This window comes from Plectropomus leopardus, chromosome 2 (assembly GCF_026936395.1).
Source record: "Plectropomus leopardus strain MGB_pleo_1.0 chromosome 2, ASM2693639v1, whole genome shotgun sequence".
In the NCBI taxonomy this organism is placed as follows: domain Eukaryota; kingdom Metazoa; phylum Chordata; class Actinopteri; order Perciformes; family Serranidae; genus Plectropomus; species Plectropomus leopardus.
This window is the reverse complement of record NC_142177.1, coordinates 2,304,456-2,332,175: the sequence shown is the minus strand read 5'-3', so window position 1 is coordinate 2,332,175 and position 27,720 is coordinate 2,304,456. Positions and strand designations below refer to the sequence as shown.

General features: G+C 40.5%; 1 protein-coding gene across 1 annotated transcript in view; it reads right to left on the bottom strand.

Moving 5' to 3' along the window:
- The window catches only part of LOC121949536 (copine-9-like), a 246,154-nt gene extending 219,096 nt beyond the window's left edge, over positions 1–27,058 (bottom strand). The window contains exons 1-2 of the mRNA XM_088082828.1: positions 26,670–27,058; positions 6,992–7,032 (exon numbers count right to left, since the gene is read on the bottom strand). Of these exons, the coding sequence (XP_087938954.1) occupies positions 6,992–7,032; positions 26,670–26,746 (118 nt within the window). The 5' untranslated portion in view covers positions 26,747–27,058. The remainder of the gene's footprint in view (positions 1–6,991; positions 7,033–26,669) is intronic.
- Positions 27,059–27,720: the final 662 nt, after the last annotated feature.

The following is a 27,720-nucleotide window of genomic DNA, read 5'->3' as shown; positions in this document are numbered from 1 at the left end:
TGCAAAAAATGTTGCAAAAAACAATATCTATAAATCTTATAATTATAGATAGATAGACAGACAGAAGAAACTGAAGTATCCTTGGGCAAGATACTAAACCCCAATTTTCCTTCAATACTGTGTTATCAGAGTGTGTGTGTGTGTGTGAATGGTTACTGAGTAGCAGGTGGGGCCTTGTATGGTAGCCTCGGCCGGCAGTTTGTGAATGTGTGTGTGAATGGGTGAATGTGACATGTAGTGTGAAAGCGCTTTGAGTGGTCAAAACATTAGAAAAGTGCTATACAAGTTTATACAACAGTTAGCTCTGACCAAGCAATTTGATTTGTCGAAAGGCATTCCCAGAGTGCTGATATAGGAGTACAACATCACTGGGACCAGTGTTGCCAACTCCTCTGTAAGGAAAGTAGCTATTGGCTCTCCAGAAAGTCGCTAGAAGTAGCTAGATGACGTAATCAACTAATTTGCATAATATGAAACTCTGAGAGAGGCAAAACTAATAGAAAAGGCTGACCAGGTAGTTTACAAACTAACTATTTATGTATTTACAAATTTATTTTTTCGTTTTCTAGTGACCTGATAAAAACAGAGTGAAACAAAAATGTTGTCTTGTAGCTTATATTTGGCTAGAGGAGAAGAGGGACAAGAAACTGACTGAGTGTGTGAGTGAGACTGACTGAAACAGAGAGAACTGTGTGAGGGATTTTGAGGTGTGAAATTAAAAAAAAGGGGGGGGGTATTTAAACAAAAACATAACATCTCTGCTGTAACTGTACAAAATCATCATCTGTGATTAGTCGTAAGCTGCACACGCGTGATTCATTTGCAGGGCAGACAGCTCTCGCTCAGAGGAGCCCAGGTTGGGACTGCAGCGCTGCTGGTCAGACATGCTGCATGAGTGCTGTGTGAGTGGTGACAAGGAGACGGCAGCTGCCCTTACTGTGCTCAGCTCTTGTGAGCGCAGTTGTAACATGGAACCGCAGAATTGGATATATTAGATGCTTTTTGCAGACATTTGTCAACACAATCATTCCCAAAATGACCAGAAAAAGTCACTAGATTTGTCGCTGGTCGCTTTTGACTAATTATACATGCATTATATATTATATATATATATATTATATATGCATAACACGAAGACAGAGCGAACACAGATTAGCGAGCAGCGTGCAGGAAAATGTTTATGTGTTGCTGGCGGAGCCAAAAAAAAAAATTGTTCTATGAAACACCTGAAAGGTGCAGCTTGGACACATCCTCAGTGATGATCCCAGGGTCTTAAGGTGTTTCGGGTCTCAGATCATCAGACACCCTCACCTGGGCGACCCAGCCGGGGGTGATCAGTCCCCAGCTTGTGTCCAAGCAGAGCGCTACACCATGGATCCCCGCTCTTATTACACAACCACCTTGAAGCTTTTTCTGCAGCTTCAGTGATGTTCTTGGTGGCCTTCCTCTTGCGCAACCCTTGAATGCCACAGAGCCTGAATGCACGATGCAGAGACTGACCTGGAAATCCCCTGCAGCCCACCTCGATTGGTTCACAGTGGGCTCTCCAACCTCTCTCTCTGCAGGTTCCCACCAGCTCCAGGTATTTGGTCCTCTTACGCTCATGGGCCTCCCATATCCAGTCTTCCCAAGGGACTGTGAGTTCCAAGAGCACCACTTGCTTTGAGGAGTCTGATGTTAAGACCACATCTGGCCTGAGAAATGTCCTTGCGATGTGCTCTGGGAACTTGAGCTGCTTTTAGCTGCCAGTCATGAGCTGAGGCTAGCAGCCGAGTTGAGACCTTGCACTTCTCTTGAGTTTTGTCCCCTGCCCTTACAAAGGCGATATTGTGCCTTGCTGGGAGCTGATGTTTACTCAGCTGGATTTCCATGCAGATGATGTCAGCTACTGCCTTCAGTACCTGGTCATGGAGCCATGTATATCTTCCTTCTCCCAGGGCTTCCGGGCAGCAGCTCAAGATGTGCTCCAGGGAACCTCGTGCCAGACACAGTGGGCATGCTGGTGTTTCTGCTAGTCCCCAGCTATGCAGGTTAGATGGGCTTGGGAGGACATCATACACCCACTGGATTAGAAATTTGAATCTTGCTGGTTCTGACTTTCAAATTTCTGTCCAGGTTATCTTTCGGGCAGATGCATGGTCCCAATTGCTCCAAGCTCCTGGCACATGGCCACTGTCCTGCTGCTATGTTCCTCCTCCACCTCTGCATGGATCCCCTCCTGAACAAGCTGGCGTTTCTCTCTCTCCCTTGGGCTTTGTCGTAGTGAGGTCTTGTATGGCTACCAAGTCCCACACGTCCAACTGCCACAGGGTCTTACAAGGACACTGTGCCTCAGCCTTGCTTTGCATGGTCAACTTCCTCCTTCTGACCTCAATGCCTGCAGAGGAAACTCTGATGTCAGATGAGTCTCTGTAAAGTAGCACCTCCCAGACTCTGGTGACTTTAAATTCCTCTGTCAGGCTGGTGAAAGGAAGTTGCAGCTTATTTGTGTGACCATAAAGAGCAATGCTGCTTAGACTCTTCGGCAGGCCCCGCCACCTCCGAAGGAACTTGCTGATGTTGCGCTCGAAGCCCTCCACAGTGGATATTGGGACTTTGTATATCAACAGTGGCCATAGGAGTCTTGGCAGGATACCATGTTGATATATCCATGCCTTGAACGTCCCAGGTAGGCTGGATTTGTCCACTGTTGATAGCCAGGTGTTCAGTTCCTTCTGGGTTGACTGGACCCCTGCCTTGTCTCTCAGGGTACTGTTGAAAATCTTCCACAGGCTTTTCACAGGCTTCTCCGACACTGATGGAATTAGTAGTTCATTTACCATTTACCTTACAATTTGCAACCTTTTATATATATATATATATATATATATATATATATATATATATATATATATATATATATATATATATATATATATATATATATATATATATAAGGGAAAGGACATCAAGCCAATTTGCTCGGGTATCAAAGGGTTAAATCATCTATCCATCCATCCATTTTCTTTCGCTTATTCAGGGCCGGGTCGTGGGGACAACAGGCAGAGCAGAACATTCCAAATGTCCCTCTCACCAGCAACGCTTTCCAGCTCAGCCTGGAGTAACCCCAGGCGTTCCCAGGCCAGATGAGTTATGTAATCCCATCAGCATGTTCTGGGTCTGCCCCAGGGCCTCCTACTAGTAAGACATGCCCAGAACACCTCCAACGGGAGGCGCCCAGGAGGCATCCTGATCAGATGCCCGAACCATCTCAATTGGCCCCTTGCGACCTGAAGGAGCAGCAGCTCTACTCTGAGCACCTCCCGGTTGTCCGAGCTCCTCACCCTATCTCTAAGGCTAAGCCTAGACACCGTGCAGAGGAAACTCATTTCAGCCGTTTGTATCGGCGATCTCATTCTTTTGGTCAATACCCAGAGCTCATGGCTATCGGTGAGGGTTGGAACATAGATGGACTGGTAAATCGAGAGCTTCGCCTTCCGGCTCAACTCCTTCTTTACCAGAATGGTCCTGTGGAGAGCCTTGCAAGGGTAAAGAGCTGATCTGTTGTTCTATTACCAGGACGGAATCTGCATTGTTCCTCCTGAATTCAAGGTTCGACAGTCGGTCAGAGCCTCCTTTCCAGCACCCTTGAGTAAACTTTCCCAAGAAGGCTGAGCAGTGTGATACCCTGATAATTGGAGCACACTCTCCGATCCCCTTTTTTTAAAATGGAAACCACCACCCCGGTCTGCCACTCTACAGGCACTGTACCTGACCTCCACGCGACACTGAAAAGGCGTGTCAGCCAAGACAGCCCAACAATGGCCAGACCATTCAGCATCTCAGGGTGAATCTAATCCACACCTGGCACCTTGCCACTGAGAAGCTTTTTGACTACCCCAGCGACCTCTGCCAGAGCTATGGATAAAGACTTGCAGCCACATCACGGCAACCCTCTCGTTCTCCTCTCATAGCGATGCTCAGCCGGGGACTTGTGAGTATCCTCACACCCGCACACCACAGGCTGCAGACTCAGGGTGAGTCATGAGACGGAGGCAGCTGCCTTCAGGAAGAGATGCTTTGCCCAGTCAGGGTACAGATAACGTTATCTTGTGTCCTTTGCTCAGAGCAGTAAATTTACAGCTCACAGCAACTTAATACCACACAGTCTTTAGCTTTTGTTTGATATCAGTACCTTTGACCGTTGCATCTATTACCAGGTTCCCTGAGAGTCTTGTGTCATAGCTCCTCCTGTACTTTAAGAGGGTTTTTCTATCACAAATAAATATCACTGTGACTGTTCAACAGCAGCAAACAGCACCACGTCTACCTGGGAGAGGGTGTTACAGTTAGAGAGTTCCTGCTTAACCTCCGTTTTGTTTTGACTTTTTTGTTGTGTCAAGCAAAAAGCAGGCCAAATTCACCCGGGTTTTTTCCAGTTGTAGTGTACGACTCATGTTCAAAGAGAATTTCATTTCTTTTGGTGATGGTGCTGTGTGTGTTCTGACACTGAGATCTAAGGCTCATTCATCTGAGCTACAGAGTAGCAGTCACTGTGGAATACACGAGCCAACAGCACTTACACACACTCACTATCAAACATCTCAACACACACACAGGCATGCGTGGACACATTGATGACAAACACACACACGAGGCAAACAGGGCATTATACACACCAAAAGGCAGGCTACTGTATATTAAACACATTCACACTTTGAACAGTCGAATTAGAAACCGTTTTTTGTTTCCCTCAGTTGCATGTCTGTGAAACAAACCAGTGTTTAGCCCATCCAAGAACTTTTTCAAAAGCACATCATATACAGTGGCCAGCAAGGGTAAGCATTACAAATAGATAACAACTGCAAAGGAAGTAATATCTTTATAAACTTAACACAAGTAAACATCAATTTTATGGCACATGTGCAACATTTAGAAAAAACAATGCAAAAAGCCCACAACACAGAAGAAACTGATTCTACAGGGACACTAAAAAGTAATTCACATGGCTGGGACACGTTTACTGTTGCCATGGTTTTTGGTTTACAGATAGCCACAATATGTATTATACTGCTCTAGTAATATTTGAACAAAATAATAAGAATTAAAGGACTGCAAAGCTTCTCAAACTGAACAGCCAATCAGAAAAAAAAAATAAGAATCATTGATAGATGGGGAGATTAGTCAGGGGTTGTGCCCTGTACAACTAAACTTCAACTCTAAACTATCTGGTGGAAAATGGGCCCCAGCAACCAGGTTTAAAAAAAATGTCTTTAGTAAAATGATACATTGGGCCTAATGCAAAAGGCGATGTATGAACAAATTTTCTGTTATTTTTGCTTGTATCTAGGATTTTTGTGTATTTTGTTGGTACCCAGTGATATTTGGGATTCACCACTGTTTTCTTATTTTTGCTCTTCTCTTAGGTAAGAGGAAATTTTACAAGTAATCAGGAGCACTCTTTCTAAGATAAGAGAAAATTATCTTCTTATCTATCTATCTATCTATCTGTCAACTATCTTCTTATTATCTTTTATCTATTCCAGTGACCAAATGGCTGCCCGGCAGAAGAGAAAAAACAGTTTTATATAAGAGGAACATATAAAAGGTGCATAAATATCATTTAATCAAATTTAGATAATGTTTTAGTGTAATCAGAATTACTTGATAATTAAATTTCAGGGCTAAAGAAATACTACTATACTTTTTCTATTGATCCTACTATTATCCTACTATCTACTCCACTACTCTTCAGAGTGAAATATTGTACTTTGAATGTTTCTGCATGATGCCCAGTTTGATCAAATTAAATGACATTTCACTACAACAGGCAAAAACAATGTTATGTTCCCAAGATATAGCTGAATCATTGATTCTCTGAATCATTTGTTCTCCTTTTCTCTATCTCTTTCTCTGGTCACTTCTCCCAAAAAGCTCAACGTTGCACTGATCCACTTCTCACTGCTGTATCTCACACTAGGCAGGTTTCCTTTAACCCTCAAACTGTGCAAATTGAAATTGCAAATGTAAAATATGCCTGATAGAAACGCAACGATTTTGAAAAACTCCCATCTATTGCAAAAAGGTTTTCACACTCAAATGATTTGGTATTTCAGGCAATTAGAAAAAGCCATATTTTGCAAAACTACAATGGAATTGTCTTTTCTAGGTCACTAACTAACTCTTTTATAAGTTGAGCAGATCATCCAGAAGTTTGGAATCCACAATTCCTCTGTCACATCGTGGACTATCACCTCCCAGAAATCCCTCGTACATAGCCACTCCCACATATAAGGGGCTCGCCTCTCCATTTTAAATAAGTGCAGTGGCTGCAATAAAAATATAGCTGCTAATGTTCTGAACATTCATCACCATGCTTCTTGGAATGTTATCACCAGAGGAGAAGTCACAGAACATCACTCAGTGAATACATAGTCATTTTGCAATTATGTTTTATCGACATTTAAAAAATGTTGCTAAATTTTTGCACAAATCTGTGATGCAAACCCGCCTTGTGACAGCTGTTTATTTTCAGTCATTCCTTGTCATTTACCATTATGTAATGTGTGTATTATGTATTTTTCCCTGAATCATTTGTTTTCCTTTTCTGTCTTTTTTCTCTCTGGTTGTCTTTCCCAATACCTCAAAGTGTCGCACTGATCACAGTAACTTTGTGGTCCACCTCTCGCTGCTCTATCTCACATTTAGGCTATGTTTGTGTGTGGCCAGCAATCATTAAGTGTCAATAATCCTCTGGTGGTCCGTCACCCTAACTGGGAGCCAATTTGATTGAAAGTGTCACTCACTGTGTTACTGCTCGCTGATGCTTGCTGCGTGCACTGATAAGGAGCATGATGTGGTGTTTTAATAATCGCTGCATGAAATTGAACACAGTCACTTTGAGTAATGTCTTGTGCGGTGTAAATGGTGGGGGGGGTGAAATCACAGCTGAGCTGGAATTACAAACATTGAGTTAGATAGAAACAATGAATGAGGAGATGGCAGCAGTTACCTGGATCTGACTTGGAGAAGGTGTCCATGTCTAACAGATTTCTGTAACAGAAAAGAGAGAAAACAGATTTTTGTCTGTCAGAGAAACAGAGGATACAGTCAGATTTAGCGTACAGTTTTAATCCTCCTAAAATAATTGTGAAGCACCGGGCTTCATCCAGACTGGCCCATTAAATATCTTTAACATAACAGGACAACAGCATTGAAAGACACACATATCCCTTTTCAACAGTCCACAGGCTGGCTTGACTTGGTTTGGTTAGTTTTTGCCCATCAGCCCAGCTCTGCAGAGATTTGCGTCTCCATTAACCCTTTGAAACCTGGAGCAGCAACACTTTTTTTGGGCTGCGTTAGACACCTTTGACAAGTATTTAAACTTTTAAACCCTGAACAAATTGGTTTGATTTCTTACATTGGGAAAAAAAAGGCTATGATCATCTTGGCAAGAAATTTACTACAATTTGAAAGAAATTAGTAATTTATAAAATTGCTTTTTAAAAAGTTAGGGAAAAATGTCTAGAACTAAAGCGTATTTTTAATTATTCATAATCAGCCACTTTTCTGTAATCACACATTTTACCCATACAGAGTATTAATTTCACTGAGTCTCACACACACACACACACACACACACACACACACACACACACAAACTTAAGATGCACAAAAACAAAATGCAGACACCCAAACAGAAGTGCACTGTAAATTCATCTCAAGTCACAAATTTAACAGACTTTTATCAAACATCAAACTTCAACAATTTTCGAATTTTAAGAGTTGTAATGTGGTTCAGTTGGAAGTTCATGGTGACCACAAAATTCACATAATACAGTAAACAAGCCAAGTTAACCCTAATGTGTGCTAACTACATTAACAACAGACCAAAAATATGCAACATTTTTTTCCAGCATATCAGATAAAGCCAGAGTACTGACTCAGGGCCCAAAGCCCTCCTGTACAACAGAGCAGCATGAAAGTGGGTCTGGATGAAATTGTTATATATAGTCAGTGTATGACATACAGTAACTGGAGGTCGGCACGCTCCTTGTTTGCAGAAACAGATGAGGCAGGCATCCCACAGGATCTGATATCAGAACATATTTATGCCACTTTAAAGAAAGCATGAAATTCACTATCATTCTAATGCTGTTTAACTTTGCATTCAGGTCCAGCTGCGTCATGAGCGTTTTTACATACTTGCCTATTCACAATGAGTATTACTGGAGGATACCTCTAGAGGGCACATCAGAGAGCTCAGGCCGTATTCAACTATTGCATGTGTTGGAAGTAAACAGCAGAAGTGGTGACATTGAGGAGGTTACTATCATGTTAATGCTGAGTTCACATCCGCTCTGCCTCTACACTGCCCCCGCTGTTTATATACATAAGGCATCTAGCAACCGCACCACGTTAATTTTTAAAGATCACAGCTGACCAACATGCCAAACCGACACAGGGAATGCTTGGCAGCTATCATGTGTACATGTAGTTAACAGCAAGTATCTGTGGTCTTCGTGGAAGCTATATTTTGAGTTTTTTCACTGCTTTACCTTGTTGTCACACAGCCTTTTCCTTTGGTGCTACATTTCTTATCCTCCGCTGCTCAACTGCCTGGGTCAGAAGTTCTGTCAGCTGCTGTTATGCAATCCGACCAAAATGTAACACTCTCAATGCACCATCCATTTAGACTAATATTGTATTTTTTCAGTGGGCCATTTTTAAGTGACCTACCTAAAAAATTAAATAAAATTCAAAAAAGGTGCATTTTGATATCAACTCCTATACAGCATGGTAATGCTGAGCCATGAGGTGCTGTTTCTGCAAACCAGGAGCGCATCAACTGCCAGCTACTGAAGGTACTGGTGAAGGTGATGTCATAAAACACATTTTTGGCCCTAATTCAAGAATCCATTTGCTCAAATTTCACACAAATGTCTAATAGGATATAATGATGAAGTTCTTACATTCTTTATCCAAGAGTCCACTGACAAAGAGCAAGATGTGACAACTCGGGATGAGAATGTGTTGAGTTATCAGGTGTGCCTGTGATGACAGTGGCACATGGTTTACATGGCTCATGGATCAGGTAGGAGGGCCCCTTAGCAGAATTCTGCTTGGGGACCTAGGGAGGTCAGGACTGGCTTTGAATGACACCCTGTTGCTCAACAGTAAATGTCATATGTGTTTTTGTGAATTGAGATTTTTCTGGGGAGAATCTGAAAGCTCATTTCATTTTGACTGTCTGTTGGGTTTATTTCTTCATTATAGTCTGAAAACTGTTCAGTAAAAAAAACTTTAAACCCTGTGTGATAAAAGCATCTGCGTGGGGGGAACCCATATGGCTCTTACACACTTGTGTTTTAGCACCACAAACTGTCACTGTTGGGTAGGGTACAGTTACTGTACTGAGGTCCCCGCATGAATATGAACATGAACGTATTGTATGTTAACACCAACAGTCCATAAACATGTGAGGATGCTCAGTGTGCTGCTGCATGCGATCGCTGTGACTCGCTTGTCGTCACCTCGACAGCCACAGGCCCTCCAGAGAGGATCGTTTCTATCTGTCAATTTCTGCTTCTCGGCTCTTTATTCAACACTGTGTTTGTTATCGCAGTCAATTCTCACTAATGTGTTAAGTTGTTAAGAGGAAATTGGGTCGTAATCCTGGCAGTGATTTGATGTGTGTGTGTTAGGATGCTCTTTGTGTTTGTGTGTGTGTATGATTCATTTCCCGAGCTCCAGCTACAAAATAAGGAAACATCAAATCCTCTGATGTGTCAGCTTTAATATTATTGACCAGGGAGTTTGCACCTTAACTAATGCCATTCCAATTTTTTTTTTTGCGGTGGGGGTTGTTGGCAGATGAGCTGACTGGAGAAATTCCAAAGACACAAATAAACAGAAACATATTCCAGTTAAGCCCACACAGTACTCACTGACTGACTTAACAGTTATACTTCATTTTTTTTATTTGAAAAGAAACAACAACTTTTCAGCTTCAAATGGACATTAGTCTTATTTCTATAGTTTTATGGCACTGTCTGCTTTTTCCAAAGCTCCCTGACCATCCTACCACTCCTGTTTCTCGCCCAGTCAAACTTCATTGTAGTGATGAAACTGTGTTCCCACATCTCAGCAGTTACTACAGTCACCATCACTTATACACATTATAAGTGATAGAAACAATGGCTAAAACTATTAAAGGGATAGTTCTGTATTTTTTAAGTAGGGCTGCACGAGATACTTATTGAAGTGCAACCACCAGATTCTAATCAGTTAATTCTTTGGTCCATGTGGACATTTGTGCAAAGTTAAAAGAAACTCTGTCAAAGCCATCCTTGAGATATTGTATTCATGACAATGAGAAGGATGCAAGATGACAGTGACTTTGACCTTTAACAAAGTCTAATCAGCTCATCATTAAGTCCAAGTGGATGTTTGTGTCAAGTCTAAAGAAATTCCCTAAAGGTGTTCTTGAGATTCCACAAGTATGAGAGGAAGCAAGGTCAAGGTGACCTTTGACCACCAAAATGTAATCAGTTCATTCTAGAATCCACTCGAACATTTGTGCCTAATTTGAGGAAATGTCCTCAAGGTGTTTTTAAGATCTTGTGTTTACAAGAATGGGACAGAGGTGGTCACAGTGACTTTGGCAGTTCATGTTTCCCATTTAGAAAAAAAGTTCATCCTCAAGTTCAAGTGGATGTTTATGCTAAATTTGAAGAAAATCCCTCATGGTGTTCTATAGATATATTCACTACATTGGGTGGACAGACGGATGGACAGCCGAACAACATAATGCCTCCGGCCTCTACTATTAGTGGCCCTGAGGCGTCACACCTGACTCCCCAACACATTCTCTTCCCAAGTCGTCACATATCGCCCTTTGTCAGTGACTTCCTCATCTCTATATTATGCTCTAGGTATCCTGTTGCATCTGCTGTAGACGTTCCAGGACGTCCACCAAAACGTTAAAATAAGCACACGATTATGTTAAGGCAAGAAAAGCATGCGGTTAGGCTTAGAAAACCTTCATATGGGACATGAACTACAGGCTCCAGGGTGAAGTCCAGGGTTTGTGTAAAGTCATTCGTTCAATCTTTATTTAGCCTCGATGGATCATTGAGAGCACGTTGAGAAAAATACACACAAGTACAACAAAAAGAGCTTTAAAATAATCTAACCAATTAAAAGCAATTAAAATGATGAAAAATCATTTCAGACACTTGCAGACTGTGACAGAATTATTGGTGATCAGAGATCTGAATTGATCAATTGGTAAGAGTGAACTGAGTTTCAGAGTGGATTGTAAGATGTTCCATGTGTTGGGGGGAGAGAAGCTAAAATGTTAGTTTTAACTCCAAGTACCTGAAGTACAAGCCAGTCACTGCATCCACAGTCATTAAGATCAACAGGACCAGTATGACAGTGTGGAGGTATAAGGTGGAAGATCACCAATAACAGCCTTGTGTACGAACAGATGTCAGTGATAATGATGTCTCTCTACCAGCCAGTCCATTGTTCTCCATTCTGCATGAGCTGTAATTAAACCTTGACTGAGAGACTTGGTAATCATTGACTGGAAACATTGACTGGTAATCATTGGTCAACTGGACCCAGAGGCTGCTGCTGAAAAGCATCACTTTGTGCATGCATATGTGATGCACATGTGTTCACATGTATTCACTATTTCCCTGTCTGTAGCCTCCTGGAAAATCCAGGGACATAAACACCAATGTATTCCTATATTATATATATATATATATATATATATATATATATATATATATATATATATATATATATATATATATATATATATATATATATATATATATATATATATTCAGTTATCAGTTTCTATTATAAGTATGATGTAGGTGTTTACTGGTGCCGTATCACTGGTATAAATAGCCTTACAGATGTAAGTGTGTGTTCATGTGTGCCTCAGACTGCTGGCTGGTACTTACAGTATATCTGCATGGAGATGGCATTTCCTCTGGGCTTTACTGCCAAGTCTTTTTACTTTTTCATTACTAAATCACATCATTCCTTTTGCATGTTACCTTGTAGCTTTTATTTACAAGTGTAGACATTTCTTACATAGTGTGTGATGTTAAAGAGGTTGAACATCAGCAGAATTCCAAAAAATGAATTGAAATGAAACAAATATATCCATCCGATAATGAGGCTAAAATGTATGTTTTTCCATTCATTTTTTCTGTGATTTCCCACTAAGTTGCGTTGCATTTTTCCTCTTTGAGTGTATTGAGGGATTTATTAGGTGTTGCTTTTTAGCAGGGGCTCCACTTCAAAAGGGCAACTCCCACATGCGTGAAAAACAAGGGGCAATGTACCACTAGAGAGACCATGCTGCTGTTCTGCAGAAATACCACAGAAATCCCACATGCACATGACGAGGCTGCTGTCTCTGTTCTGAACACTATGCAGGGTTTTATGCACTTTACTACTGCACTTTTGCTCCGAGAACAGAGAATCTGATTCGTCTTTGAAGCCTAATCTCTAAAACACTAATCTTATTTAGGTAACAGAGGTTTTTGCTTGTAATGTGGCCTTATTGAGACCTTCAGGACATGATATGGGGTAGGTTTGGTGTCCAATCAGAGCCCTCCCCTGCTGTGATTGACATTCTCCCACTGAGACGTTCTGGCTCCCTGTGCTCGCTGACCTACCTGGCATTTCAATCTAAAAGCACTACTGAAGTCACTTTTTTAGCATCAGACCACCACAGAGTGAGCAGCCGACACAGCTGCACTGCAGCTCTCAGCTGCCTGCAAAGTAGCACAGTAGAGAACACCTCTGAAGCTTATGTGATCATACATTTAGTTTATTTACATTCTTAAATGTGTAAAAGAACATGTACTGTTTCATCCTCATTTAAAAAAAAATAAGATAAAGAAATACAATTATTTTTTATTTCAAAATTTAAAAGCTGCAGAAAAGGCTGTTCCTACTTTACTGCATGCATGCATTGTTAAAAAGATGTTGTTTAAGTTAATGAATTTCAGTTTGGCCAATGATCTGGCCTTTTTAACACTTAGCCCCAAGTTGTCACATGTTGTCACTTTGCAGTGGCCTTCAACATCTACAAATTTCATTTTAGAAGTCCTTCTGTGTCTGCTATCTAAATTTTATGATGCCGCTACTGTGATGTCAACAAATGCACATGGTGGAATGAAGCTGCACGTGGTTATGTTTAGGCAACAAAAGCACACGGTTACCAACACTGGGATGTCAAGAAATGCACATGCTGGCACAGCATCTTGATTAAGATTAGTTGAAGGTGGCACATGGTGAAGTAAAGGAAAAAAAACCAAAAAAAAAACCCACTACATTCAGACGGGCAAACACAAACACTGCACTCCTGCATGAAAGTCCAGGGTTTATTGGACCCGTCATGGGTACCTTGTTAATGGCAGCATTTGATGATGCTTTATTGCTGCTTTACATGAACAAACAATAGGTTCTGTCTGGCTGAGTTCTCAAGTGACTTCGCCCAAGCACATATCATGTGGACTCTGCAGGTGCTGTCTGGCAGCGGTTCTTTCCAGATGCGTTTTCAGCTGATGCCAGATGGCGTTTCATGCGCTTGCGGAAGGAGCCTGTTGGCACTGCACACTCACGCCAGAAGCATTAACAAAGACATGTTCTTCTACAAGTCTGGAATGAGAACGGGCTGCATCATTGCGGTCAGCAGTTAGAGCTGCAGCAGTGGCTGTGACACACAGCTAAAAAATCAAATTCCTTCTTGGAGTTTATCTCTCACAAATAAACAGCCTGAATCCACTTAGATATCATAGAAAAGTTGCTCCTCACAGCTTCTGACATTGCCCTAGAATCTTTTTTTTTCTGTATTCATTTATTTTAGTATCAAAATCCTGTGACAGTTTTCTGTACATCCTTGGGGACACTGCAAACAACTACTGCTAAATGCAAGTATGAGTGAATTGCTCCCTCTGTGTTGGGAGAAAGTTGCTACACCAAGCGAAGGAGCTCAACTATCTCGGGGCATTGTTCATGAGTGAGGGTAAAACGGAGCGTGAGGTGGTTTGGCGCAGTCAGCAGTGACACCAGCTCATGCTTCACTGCTGTACTGAAGAGAGAGCAGAGCCGGAAGGCAAAGCTCTCGATTTACCAGGCCATCCACATTTTGACCCTCACCTACAGTCATGAGGTTTAGATAGTGTCCTAAAGAATGAGATTGCGGATACAAGCAGCTGAGAGAGCTTCCTCCGTAGGGTGTGTCGTCTCCACCTTAGAGATAGGGTGAGGAGCTCAGACATCCAGAGGGAGTTCAGAGTAGAGCCGTTGCTCCTTCACATTGAAAGGGGCCAGGTGCAGTAGTTCTGGCATCTGATCTGAATGCCTCCTGGGTGCCTCCTGTCAGAGGTGATTGGGCATGTCCACATGGTAGTTTGCCCCGGGGCATACCCAGAACATGCTGGAGGGGTTACATATCTTATCTGGCCTGGTAATGCCTCTGGATTCCCTAGGAGGTGCTGGAAAGCATTCCTGGGTAAAGGGACATCTGGAGTACCTTTCTTAGCCTGTTACATGGTCCAGCCCCAGATAAGCAGATAAAGAAACTTGCACAAAAATGTCCCACAAATTGCAAAAAAAAAGAGTCAATTTAGAATTTTTTTTTAAAAATAGGGAAAAATATTTACAATTATACTAATTGGATTATATTAATATAATGTATTGTGTTGTGTGTTGTTTTTATGACTTTTTAAGTGCCTTTGTAAAGTTATTTCTTTGTTTTTTTGTTTGTTTGTTTTATCTTTGCTTCTTTTTTTTTTTTTTTTTACAAATTTTTAGGTAATTTTCTCAAATACTAATTTCTAGCTAATTTGGGGGCAATATCTTAGCTCATATTTTTCAAATGTGCATTAGTGTATTTAGTCTGAAATCTCACACAGACATGAAGATACATGTATTCATCACACCCGTTTTGTTGAAACCTGAAGAAATTGGCTTGACTTGTTTAAAAGAAGGGAAGAAGGCAATGAGCAACTCAAGAGAAATTAGAAAAAAGTTACAAAAATATTACCTCAAAATAAGGAAGAAAACTAAAAAACCATGACAAACAAGAAAAAGGCCCTAAAAAGTAAGTAATAATTCTGTAACACTTTATTAAATAATTAATTATAATAAAAAAAATTAAAAATTCAAAATCTACTCAATCTTGCAATTTGCAAATTTGATTTTAAATCAAACTAATTTACTCAGAGTTCAAAGGTTGTGAAAGGTGTCTGAAAGCAGCACAAGAAAAGTGATGCTGATCCAGGTTTCAAAGGGTTAAGAAAATAATTTTTGCCTTGTCATTCATATTTCTGGCAGCCCAGAACTCAGGGTTGGATGGTGGGGGGTAATGGGTTTAATAGGTGCCTTGCCTGCACTAAAGGGGAGGTCATTTGTTTCCTCCTGTCTCATTGAAACAGTGGTGCAGCAGTGGTAATCAGTGCAGACTGCAGGGTGGCCGCCACGCTCAGCTTGTCTAATAGGATCTAGAGGAGCGGCATTTGGGTGGCAGGCAGGCTGGCTGCCACTTATATAAGACAGAAGAAAAACACTGCTTCTTTCCACATTATCTGACTGCCTGTCTAACCCATATACACACTGACACATCATCTGACAGAGCTGTTTACACACACATATACAGCAGGCTTATCCTGTAGCCAAACCTGAGTCATTTCTCTAACCTGCTCTTTAAGGTGGAGCCTCTGCATTGGCATTGATGAGCGATCAAATCAGATTTGTGTATTTACACAGCCTAATCAGTTTCTGTCATTACAGATCTATTTGACACGCTCTGACAGCTTTGGACATGATGACAAGCCTGTTAAGTGTAGAGAAAAGACCTTGTCACATCCTGTGTTTCATCACTGAGTTCCGATGGAGGCTGATAGGCAGAACAGCTGCCTGTAACTGATCTAATAAAGGCTTACAACTGTAAATCCACACATCCACCTCTTCAGAACATTGTATACAACTAGCCTCAGGCTCACATTTCAGAGTAGACCTCTAAGACCTCCCTCTTTGATAAAGCTTATAGTTAGTGCTGGACCAGCCCCTAGTTAGGCTGACAAAGGTGTTAGTCTGCCAGGAGCTTTATATGATACACTGAGCTCCGTTCTCCTTCTCTTTCTCTTCATCTGCAAACACTCATGCCCTATTACTGCGTAACACTAATTTGGCTTCTTCTCCAGAGCATTTCTGCTCCCTTGTTTCATAGTTTTCCCAGATCATGGCTACTCCTGGAAAGCTGTGCTGATGCTGTTACAATTGTTATATGTTATTGTTACCAGTATTGTTGCTGTGCATCACTCTCCCTCTCTCTTCCTCCCTCTCCTTCTCTTCTCTCTTTTTCCCTTTCCTATATATCATTTTCATTTCATCTACTGTTCTTTACAATATCTATTTCACTTCTATCCATCCTGGAAGAGGGATCCCTCCTCAGTCGCTCTTCCTGAGGTTTCTACCATTTTTTCCCCATTATAGGGGTTTTTGTGGGGACATTTTCCTTTGTCACTGTGAGGGTCTAAGGACAGAGTGATGTTGTATGCTGTGAAGCTCTCTGAGGCAAATTTTGATTTGTGATAATAGGCTTTATGAATAAAATTGACTTGACATCACTATGGTTGCAGTCTGGTTGCCCACAACTAGAACACAAGAAAAAAACAGCTTGAGCCCTCTGTTATTTTTTTAACATTTACTTTCCATAAAAGTAGTTTTTGTGTAAAGCTGTACTGCAGATGTCTGCAAAGTCCAGACCCCAGTCCACATCCAAACCGAACAATAGGTCTGTTTGGATCCAGCCCACACACATTTCCTGCTTTGAAAAAAGAGTTTTATACTCATCAATAAATTGTTAGTTTTGTAGGATTTAGTCTTTCTGGAGATTGTTACAGTGATCCCATCCAGAGATTAAGTCCTAAATGTAATTGTTTTCCCCTGTTTGACATTGTTGTTGGTATTTAACAAGTTGGGAGTGCCAGTGTGTTGATTTTCAGCTTTTAATGACTAAAAGCATTATTAAACTTTTTTTACGGTTATGCGTAGGCACTGGCAGCACTTGGCAATGTAAAGATTACGGTTTGATTTAAAAAAAGGTAAAGTCCATAGTGACATGAAGCCTGTTATTACCTTGTTAATATGTAACCAGGACCACAGTCTCATCTTAGCCTTAAGTGCTTTTGGTTTCTCTGGTTTGGCAATTCATTCACCTCGACTTCCTCCACACAACTTTTATAAGGTGCAAAAATGTAGCGTCTCCCTCACTAAATCAGAAACCTTGCCTTTAAACATAGTCCAGGCAGCAATTATGTTTCCCCTCACAATATAATTAGAGAAAACAATCAGTAGTAAATAAACTTAATTATTAGAGGACAGAGTTGGGTTTAAAGATTGATTGAATGGCACAGAATTAAAGTGCTGGAGCACTGCTTCATGAGCATTAAAAAAGTTAATGTTAGGTATTGATCAAGAGGAGATGCTTCTGCTACAACAGAAAGACTGGGGAGACACAACTACGAAAAAGAAAGGCTGTCTCAAAAGGAATGCCAAAATCCATGTGTGGACAGAGAAGACAAAGGACATGAGAATTGAATATTGAATTTTGAATATTGAATGAAGGAGAAGAGTTGTTAATGTTCTATGAAGGCAACTATGATATTTTGAGTTTGATATTTTGAAGACACTGTGGCAGGCAGCAATATCCATTTGATTCTGGCTTGCGGCCCTTTGCTGCATGTCATCCCCATTCTCCCTCCCCCTGTCCTGTCACTATCTGTCTGTACTATAATAAAGGCAAGAAAAGCACAAAAAATGATCTTTTAAAAAAAATGGACTAGCACTTGTTTAGTTTGACATCTTAAAACTCGATTTTCACAACTTGTCAGATTCATTTATTCATTGGTGGGCAAGGCTACTGTACAAGGTGCCACCTGCTACGCAGTTTCAAACACTCAAACACATTCAAACACTAACGGTACAGCCATTGGAAGGAATTCAGTGTTCAGTATCTTGCCTAAGGATACTTTGAGATGCAGACTGGAGGAGCTGGGGATCTAAATTAATGTGAGATCGTGTGATAACAAAACAATATTGAATAGTAGGGTATTCACTGAAAGAATTTATTTGAAACATCATACAGTGTAATCATGTCAAAGGAGCAGGAAAATATCAGCCACCACATCACATGGGGGAGGGGGGTGCTATTTGTGTCCAGTTTTGACAAATTGAGGTAGAGGAGCAGACTGACATGCATCGTGAGGTCCTGAGCCATTAAGTTCGCTCAACAGACACCTGTTTTAACATTAACATTTGTATTGTTACATTTATTCATTTATTCGTTTGAAAAATATTTTTGAATAAAAAGCATGAAAGCATAAACAAAGGCTTATCTACAATAGTGTCAAGGGCATCAATCAGTTAGCACGACATGACATGTCGCGTGTGACAGAAATCTTAGGCCTATCACATTTAATTTTTTATCTTGACATGGAAAATGATCCTGTTATCTCAGGAAAACAGAAGGGAAAAAATATGAATATATGGCCCTTCCATAGATTATTTATGTAATCTTTCTGGCAGCCTTTTTATTTGGTTGTGTTTTTGTTTCACTCAATGTTGTATTTTCTGTCTTGCCTTTTATGTCCTTTCAGTATATTCTGTCATTTAAAAACTGAAAACTGTAAATCTAGTATTTAACCTTTTTAAACTGGCTTGATTTCCTTCAAAAACAGGGGGAGAAGGTGTGTGTGTGTGTGTGTCTGTGTGTATGTGTGTGTGTGTGTGTGTGTACATTTTTTTCCTGAGACTTAAATTTAAATCTGTAATCATAATAATAAAAGAGTTTTCTAAAAACTAGGTTCAGGTTGTTTGTTGTTTGGTTATTGGTTATTGGTTATTTGCTTTAAAAAAATAATAATAATAAAAAAAGGGTCTTGCAATTTATGAGACATTTCATCCCAAGTTGGTCTTGGTCTTTGCCTTTTTCCCTTTTTTGTTTTTGAAATATTGTTTTTGAAAGAAACAAAATTTGCTCAGGTTTTAAAGGGTTAAATAGCTTGTAAAAGGTGTCCAAATGCATCACAAGAAAACTCACATCAACTCCGGCTTCAAAGTGTTAAAATAAATATTAAAATGAATAAATAAATAAATAGGCTAAATAAATATTCATTGGAATATTGCTGAGCATCAGTGAAGACTTTCCATCTATGTACCATTTTGTTTTCGAATTGTGAGGAGCAAGAACAGCCTCCTCTTCTTTTCTTGTCCCAGTGTGGCATAAAACAGCATCTCGTAGAAAACACTTAGCACAGGTCTGAGTGGTCAACTGCAGCTGACTGTCCTGACATTAACTCATTCTGTGCAGGGACACGAACCTTCCCAGCTCTCCCCTGACACTCATTTCCCTTTTCCACTTGTGTTTTATCCACTTGAACAGTGCCCTGTGAGTCTAGCATCTTAACCTGAATGAGGAAAGCAATCCACCTCATTACCACCTACAGTGGCTCTGGGCTACAACACCAGGATGAAATCCTTAATGGAAAAAAGAGACGGGAGAAAATAGATGGACCGGGGTGCATAGAGACAGACTGATTTATTTTGCCTTCGGGCCAAATCCTCCTCATATTACAAAACAAGTTGACTTACTTAGAGATCTAAAAAGTGCAGCGGAGTCACAGAGCAAGAGAGCCTTTTAGAAATGAAGTCACACATTCACCTCCAGATGACCTCCCCTGACAATACACCAATGCTCGTGCAATCATGAGACAGCGTGGGTACATAAAACAAATTTTTTAAATCATCCAAATGTCAAGTGTCTGTCAAAACACATCAGGCACATCCTCTCAGACAGAGGATGATGAAAGAAGCTGATTTGGGAGGATGGTGATGATGACGGAGGCAGCAGTTGTTAAGATGAGAAGGAATAACAAGATCACCACAACGCAGCAGCTCAACAATACAGTTACAATCCACCTTCAACGCTGTTTCTGTCATCCGAGATGTTTTTTTTCATGTCGCAGATTCAGCTGATGATGCATGTCAGCTCCAATCAGCGTCAACACACAACTCTATATGACTAATTCACAGCAAGATTGCTTTTCAGGATGAAGAAGTATTCCAAATGTTGTTAAATAGGACTGTGGAGCTGAGGCTAACCTGATCAACAGTCCCATTGGTCCCCTGAGACAGGAGGACCAGTTACGTCGTGTGGTCAGGATTGAGATGAGGGGGGAAAGCCAAACTGCATGAATGGATGGAAGCAATCACAGTTTTATTTAGATGGGCCTAAGATTTTCTTTACATCAGTGTGACCGTCCTCCCCATGTGAAATTCACATTGTGTGTCCAACCCGTTCTCACTCCAAACTCATAAAAAAGTGCCACTCTGTCAGTGCTTTAGGCATACAAGCATGGCGCTAAAAGCCACCTTCCATGTCCACATGCAACATGCACGGGTGGCGTCACTTCACAACACGGTTGGACAAAACCGGTCGCATGCACTTGAAACGCTAAAGAACAGCATCAGGTAATAACGCTAAGGAGTGTGAGTGCGCTCATAGAGCGGGTGGGAGGTGGATGAGTCATACAAACAACTGAATTTCGTGTGGGAGTCCGGAGTTTGCTTCCCGTGTGTGTGTGTGTGTGTGTGTGTGTGTGTGTGTGTGTGTGTGTGTGTGTGTGTGTGTGTGTGTGTGTGCATGTGTGTGTGTGTGTGTGTGTTTGTGTTTTCTACACCTTACTATGTGCCTATTTTGCCTTAACTTAACCATCCATGACTTTGTTGCCTAATCCCAACCATCATGTCAGTCCATGCTGTTGTGTAAACATAAGGACTCACCATGTGCATTTGTTAACATCACAGTAACAGCATCCTGGAGTCAGTCAGCATGTCTCTGGACTGTGGGAGGAAGCCGGAGACCCCGGAGAGAACCCACGCAGACACGGAGAACATGCAAACTCCGCACAGAAGGGCCCCCGCCCGGACCGAACCCTGTTCCAACCGGGATTCGAACCAGGGACCCTCTTGCTGAGAGGCAACAGTGCTAGCCACTGTTAGTGGAGTATATATAGTGGAATATATATATATATATATATATATGTATATAGATAGATAGATAGATAGATAGATATAGATATAGATATATATATATATATACACATACATGTCTTAAATGGACAAATGTGTATCGTCAATGTATGTTCACTAAAAGTGCTTGTTTTTCCCACTATTTTAAGTTTGGCTCCACTTCTCAATCCAAATCTCGATTTTTTAACATTTTGGAAACAGAGATGCAAGGTCACCAAGCTATTGTGTTAGGACGTCCTCACCAACTCACGTTGAGCAATCTTAAATTTATCATTCAATCAAGTTTAAAAGTTTAAAAACTATCATCAAGTGCAAACTTTGTCAATTAATAATTTTTGGGAAGCAAAACATATATATATACACACACACACATACATACATATACATATATACATACACACACACACACACACACATATAAATATATATATATATATATATGTATATATATATATACCCAAAATCCACTGGATGAGGTGCAAAGAAACAGCTGTTAACAGTTTGCAGCGCATACTTTCTCTGGTAACTCTGTCTTGTACCTTCAGTCAGGTTTCTACAATGGGGGAAAATGGGAGGTCCTGTAACATGTTCCGGCAGGATCCGGTTCAAATTAAGCCCTGATGCTTTCTCTGCCTGCTGGCCGCCGGCTGTTTACAGTCCTGTAACTTCTCCCTCCACCACTAGGTGTCGATGTGCCTTTTAGCTCAGCAGCTGTTCCACCAGTAGAGACTGGAGACGTGGTGCATACAGTGCACTACATACAATGAGTTAAAGAGAGATGCACCTGTATTTATGACAGTAATGAAAAACATACCTTTGTGATATCTAAATACCCTTGTGTACTGTATTAACCTGAAACCCCCCCAAGCCTATATCCAACCTCAAAAGCAGTGGTTGCAATCTACCAAAAAAATGGAAAGCTGATTGACGCAAGAAATAGCATGACATTTTCATCATGAATTGATACAGAAAAGGCACAAAGGCATAATTTACTAGAATGCAGGAAATCAAGTGTTTGATGCCCAAACTTTCTTTGGGGAGGACCCCTCACCCAAAGCTTACTATGTGTCCCCCAAAATGTTGAAGAGAAACATATGCCCTTGACATTATGTATGTCAGTGAGCCATCGTGCACAGCAGCAGGGGCTGACCCACCTGAATGGGAGGCAGCTATCATTGACATGTGTAATGACACTGAGACAGGCCTGCTGGGGTCAATATTATTATTATTATCACAGTTTCAGCTCCACAGCTAAAGGTTTCTGCGATATATTCGTCTGATAAAAAAGATGGAATCAGTCCTCAAAAACCCAGCTCTCTCTCTCTCTCTCTCTCTCTCTCTCTTTCTCTCTCTCTTTCTCTCTCTCTCTCTCTCTCTCTCTCTCTTGCTCTCTCTCTCTGCTGCATTTGCAGCTGATGTCCACTTGATCTGCAGTGTGGATCCTTCTGGGGCCCACTGAGCCAACCTCATTCTGTCAGTGTCAGAGAAGTAAAGCAGCCCCTCTCTAACCCCTCTGGACTGCTGGGGCCCAGGGACACTGAGGACCAGGAGCACCTTGTTGCAATCAGCAGCCTCAGGTTCTTTTAGCATATAGACAAAACTGAGGACTGAAGTGACACACTGAACATTCATTTCTCATCTGCCTATCATTGTGCCAGGTGTACTGCCAGGTTTACTTCCCGGGGCCCCGTGGCAGCACCACTAACACTCTATTTATATTTAAACTTAAAGCAGTATATTAACTCCAGTCATGTCCCTGTCCAGCTGACAGTTCCATACTCATTCTCCTTTTATAGCCCTGCTGCTTCTTCACACTTCTTGTCTTTGTCTCTCTTCTCCTTTCATTTTGTTGTCCTCTCTACACTCTGGCTTTTCTTTTGTACACACACACACACACACACACACACACACACACACACACACACACATACCATACAGTTCTGTTCATATTTAAATTGTAAGAGGTCATTAGGGCCGCGTTTAGACGAGAATGCCTCCACTAAAAAACTGAGTCTTTCCTTTGAGGTTTTAAAAAAATGTGATATCATATGATAACATTTTGAGAATGATTCTTGTGTACATGGATCTTCAAAAAGTTTGGAATGGGTTCTTGTAAAGTCATGGAAAGGTTTCGAAATTTTGTCCATGAAAATGTGAGGGAACCCTGATTATATCGTTAAACTGGTGATCTGACATAAACTTTTTAAATATGCTGGTTTGTAACAGTAGTGGGGTGTGAGCTCATCACATGCTGCTCAGAAGCTCAAAAAGCTTTGGCTCACACTTTTCAATACCAATTATATGGTAAATGGTAAATGGACTGTACTTGTATAATGCTTTTCTAGTCTTTTTGACCATTCAAAGCGCTTTTACAGGACATGTCACATTCACCTATTCACACACACATTTACACAGTGGTGGCTGGGGCTAGTAACCATTCATACGCATGCACACTCCGATGACACAGCATAGGGAGCAATTAAGGCTTCAGTCTCTAGCCCAAGGATACTTCGACATGTTGCCTGGAGGAGCCGGGGATCAAACTGCTGACCATCTGATTAGAGGACAACCCAATCTACCTCTGAGCCACAGCCGCCCGATATTCTATCCTTCCGGAGAGGAAACACTTGTAACACATTGTTATTGATTTTACCAAGTGTTTCTCCGCTGAGTAGCCTTTAATTAAGAGTCATAACAGGTGTCTCTGTGCAAAATCAAACATCAGCCTTTGGTGTTTTGATGAGGGAATGAGCCGGTGCCCAGCGTCTGACTCTCACACAGTACAGCCTGCTGTCCACCAGCAGCTCCCAGCACACCTTCACTTCTCTCTTTATTTCCTCTGCTGTATCTCCATCGCATTTTAACACCTGTCCATGATGCACACAGCCACTTTGACCACAGTTCAAAATATATTTATTCTCCTTTACAGTTATACTTTATTATAAGGGGAAGATTATATACTTAAGTACGGCTTGTCTATTGCATGAAATCATGATGAATAAATGCATGAATTAATGTAGGATGTATCATCAATTCCTGCTGCCCAACATTAGTATATTATCGTCTCTCTATGACGTGAATAGTTTGCACTTTGTAGATCATCAGTTCAGAAATGTCAATACACTGAGATTTCACATACATATTAATTGATTATTTTTTTAAAAAAAACTAGATTCCTCTGACATACACCCTATTTCAGGACCATGTATTTGCTCAGCCAATAAATAAATAAATAATAAATGCATTTTAAAAAACAGCTTTTGGGATGGAACATGAATTGTTACACAAGGTCACCATTACTTACCTGACTTGTGTCCCCCAAGTACAGTCATGTTGTGATGCTCATTTGTAAATGATTTATTGACGAACATTTACTAAAAGCAACTACCTGCTAACCATGAGTTGATCATTACTTAATTACGATTTCAATAACAATAATGATATTAAATTAAAAAAAAAAAAAAAACAAGAGGAAAAATAATGCAAGGTGCAGGATGCATTTTATAAAGATGGGTTTTGGGAAGTGATCTAGAAGAAGTCATTGATTCTGCAGCCTTATCTCCTCAGACAGGTCGTTCTAAAGCCGAGGGGCCCTGATGGCAAAATCACCGTCACCTTTAGTTTTAAGCCTTGACTCTGGGTCACTATGATAATATCTGGTCAATAATTTGTAGCCCTTGAAGAACAAAATATTCTTAGTAACAAATATCTAGTGGTCTGTTCCATTTATTGAAACATTTGAAACCTGGATCAACATCAGTTTCCTCATGCTGTGTTCAAACACCTTTCACAAGTTAACTGACCCTTTGAAAACTGAGCACATTGGTTTGATTTCGCTTGAAAACATGGGGAAGAAAGGCAATGGCCAAACTGCTGGTAAATTAGTTAAAAGTGACATGAAAATGACCAAAAATGTTGTTTTAAAACTGAAATGAGGATTATGAGAAAATGATCCACTAAGAAAACTAAGAAATATGTCCAGAAAACTATATCTATAATTGTAATTATTTCATTTTTAAAATGATGTCACTGAAAAGTTTAATAAAAAATATGACATTTCAGCATTTTTAAGGCCATTTCCTGTTTTTATAACCTTTTCTACTATTTGCAACATGGTTAACATATGAGCTCAAAGTTAAAAAATGACAGAATTCCCTTCATTAAAATTTGCATTGAAGATTTATGCACAAGGTGTCTTGTGTCTAAGTTGTCCTTTATGACTTTTTGGTTTATCTTTATTGTTGCTATTTTTCTTTGTTTGTTTTTTTTTTTTTGTTGTTGTTGTCATTGGATTTTTTTTTTTTTTGTTTGGTATTTGGCCACAATGTGTGCTTTAGCTGATGTTTGATATAGTAAGTGTATGTGTGTAATGTGTGTAATTAGATAATTAAACACATTGTTTTGTAATTCAAGTAATTCAAGAAAGCGTTGCCTCATTTGCAATAGTTTTATTAAACCTGCATATTTATATTTCTACTGGTTTATAGTTTTTCTGATAATAAAAAATAAGCTATTCCTATCGTGCCATATTTTATGTTTTTGTTTTGTAATAAAACACAATATAACCCTTTAACACCTGAATCAACATACACCTCTTGTACGCATTCAGACACATTTTTCACAAGCATTAAACCTCTGAAACCTGAGACAATTGGTTGGCAAGTTGGCAAGAAATGCCCCACAAAACGAAAAAAACAATTGTGCAAGTGACCAAAACATTATTAAATATAAAACTATATTTATAATTCCTAAAATTAGATATTAGATTATTTTTAGCTCTTTGTTTGTTTGTTTGTTTGTTTGTTTTTACGATTTTTTAAAAGTATTTTAAGATTACTTTATTTTAAAGTTTTTCTGAATTCTTGCTTACTCTTAGGCCATTTCTTGTAAGGTTGATTGTTGCTTTCTCCCCATGCTTTTGAAAGAAACAAGGACAATTTGCCCAGGTTTTAAGGGGTTGAAAAAACTATCGTTGGTATAACTGCTTTTACCACTTAGCCTTACAGTCTGTGTGTGTGTGTGTGTGTGTGTGTGTGTGTGTGTGTGTGTGTGTGTGTGTGTGTGTGTGTGTGTGTGTTTGTTTGTGTGTGCGCGCGCGCTGCTGGAGCACAGTCTCCATGTGTTAATATTAGATCCTGCACATAAAATGATTTACAGTCATGTTAAATCATTACTCTCCATTATTTTCTCCCCCTCTTCAGGCGTTATTAAAATAACCATTGTTCAAAGCACAATCCGCGCTCCCTCTCTGTGTCTTCTCCTCATTGTCAGTTGGCACATTTAATATCCAGGCGCTCATGTGATCTCTCAGAGTTGAGCTCTCCGGAGCTCTCCAAGGTACTCAGAATAAATCCTGCTACTGTTGGTTACTGCCACCCCAAGCCCCCCCGCACTTCTACACCCACAGAACATACAAATTCCTCTTTAGGAATAAAGAGTTGCTCCATACGCGTTAAAGACACACAATACAGATTAGGAGCGCGAGGAAAAGTCTCACACGACGGAAAATGGCTGGAAACTACGCACAAGAATATCTCAGCCTCTGCGGCTCTTACCTGCAGGAGACGGTGATCTCAATCTTTGTCGCAGGTACGGTGGAGTTGAGTGGGTCGAAATCCCCTATTGTCGCCATGGCTCGGGCTGTTCTTTAATCACTTCTTGTCAATGCTTAAAGTTGTCACTTGTATCACAGCGCTAGTTTTCCAGAGGCTGAGATGTGTTTGGTTGCATCCGCCCGGGAATGAGACAAGGAGAGAAGACCGGCCGGCTCCGGGTGAACGAGTTGTTGCTGATGACGGTCGCTGGAGCGCAGTTGAGGGTTAGGAGGCATACCTGAGGATGAGGCTTTCATTCATGGCGAGAGAGAGAGAGAGAGAGAGAGAGACGCGGATCCAACAGATCCTCTCCTCCTCCTTGTTTCTCTCCATCCATCGGCAGGTGGAGGCAGAGAGACCTCCACAAGTTTTTCTGCTGTTTCTGGTCGCAACTTGTGGCCCGAGGATGGAGAATGATTAGTGCCACAAGGGGTGAGGGTGGGGGGCTTGAGTGAGGGGCAGCATGAACAGGCTTTAAAAAGGACCTCACCTCTTTGGATGCAAAGATGCAAAAAATGTCATTCTATAGTATGTCCTAGTAAGAATCATGGAAAACGTCACAGTATAATGCGTCATCCAAAGCTCATTAAAAAAAAGTCATATTATAGAATATTGTCTAAAACATCATAAAAAAACACTAGAGTATAGTATGTTATTATTAAATCATAAAAACAAAATTGTGAAGTATTTCCTTAAAAATTCCTAAAAAAAAAAGTCATCCAAATGTGCAAAAAACACCCCAAAACTATGTCATCAAAAAATCATGAAAAACAAAATATTAAGTCCTCCAAACATAAAAAAATTTCATTAAAAAAGTTTGTAAAATATGATGTTAAAAAATACATAAAAATGTCATTGTACAGTACGTCAAACAAAAATCTTTAAAAACGTCATAGTATACTACATGGTCCAAAAACCATTAACAATGACATTCTAGTATGTGATCGAATAATGCATGAAAAAAATAACATCATAGTCCAGCATGTCATCCAAAAACCACGAAAAACATCAT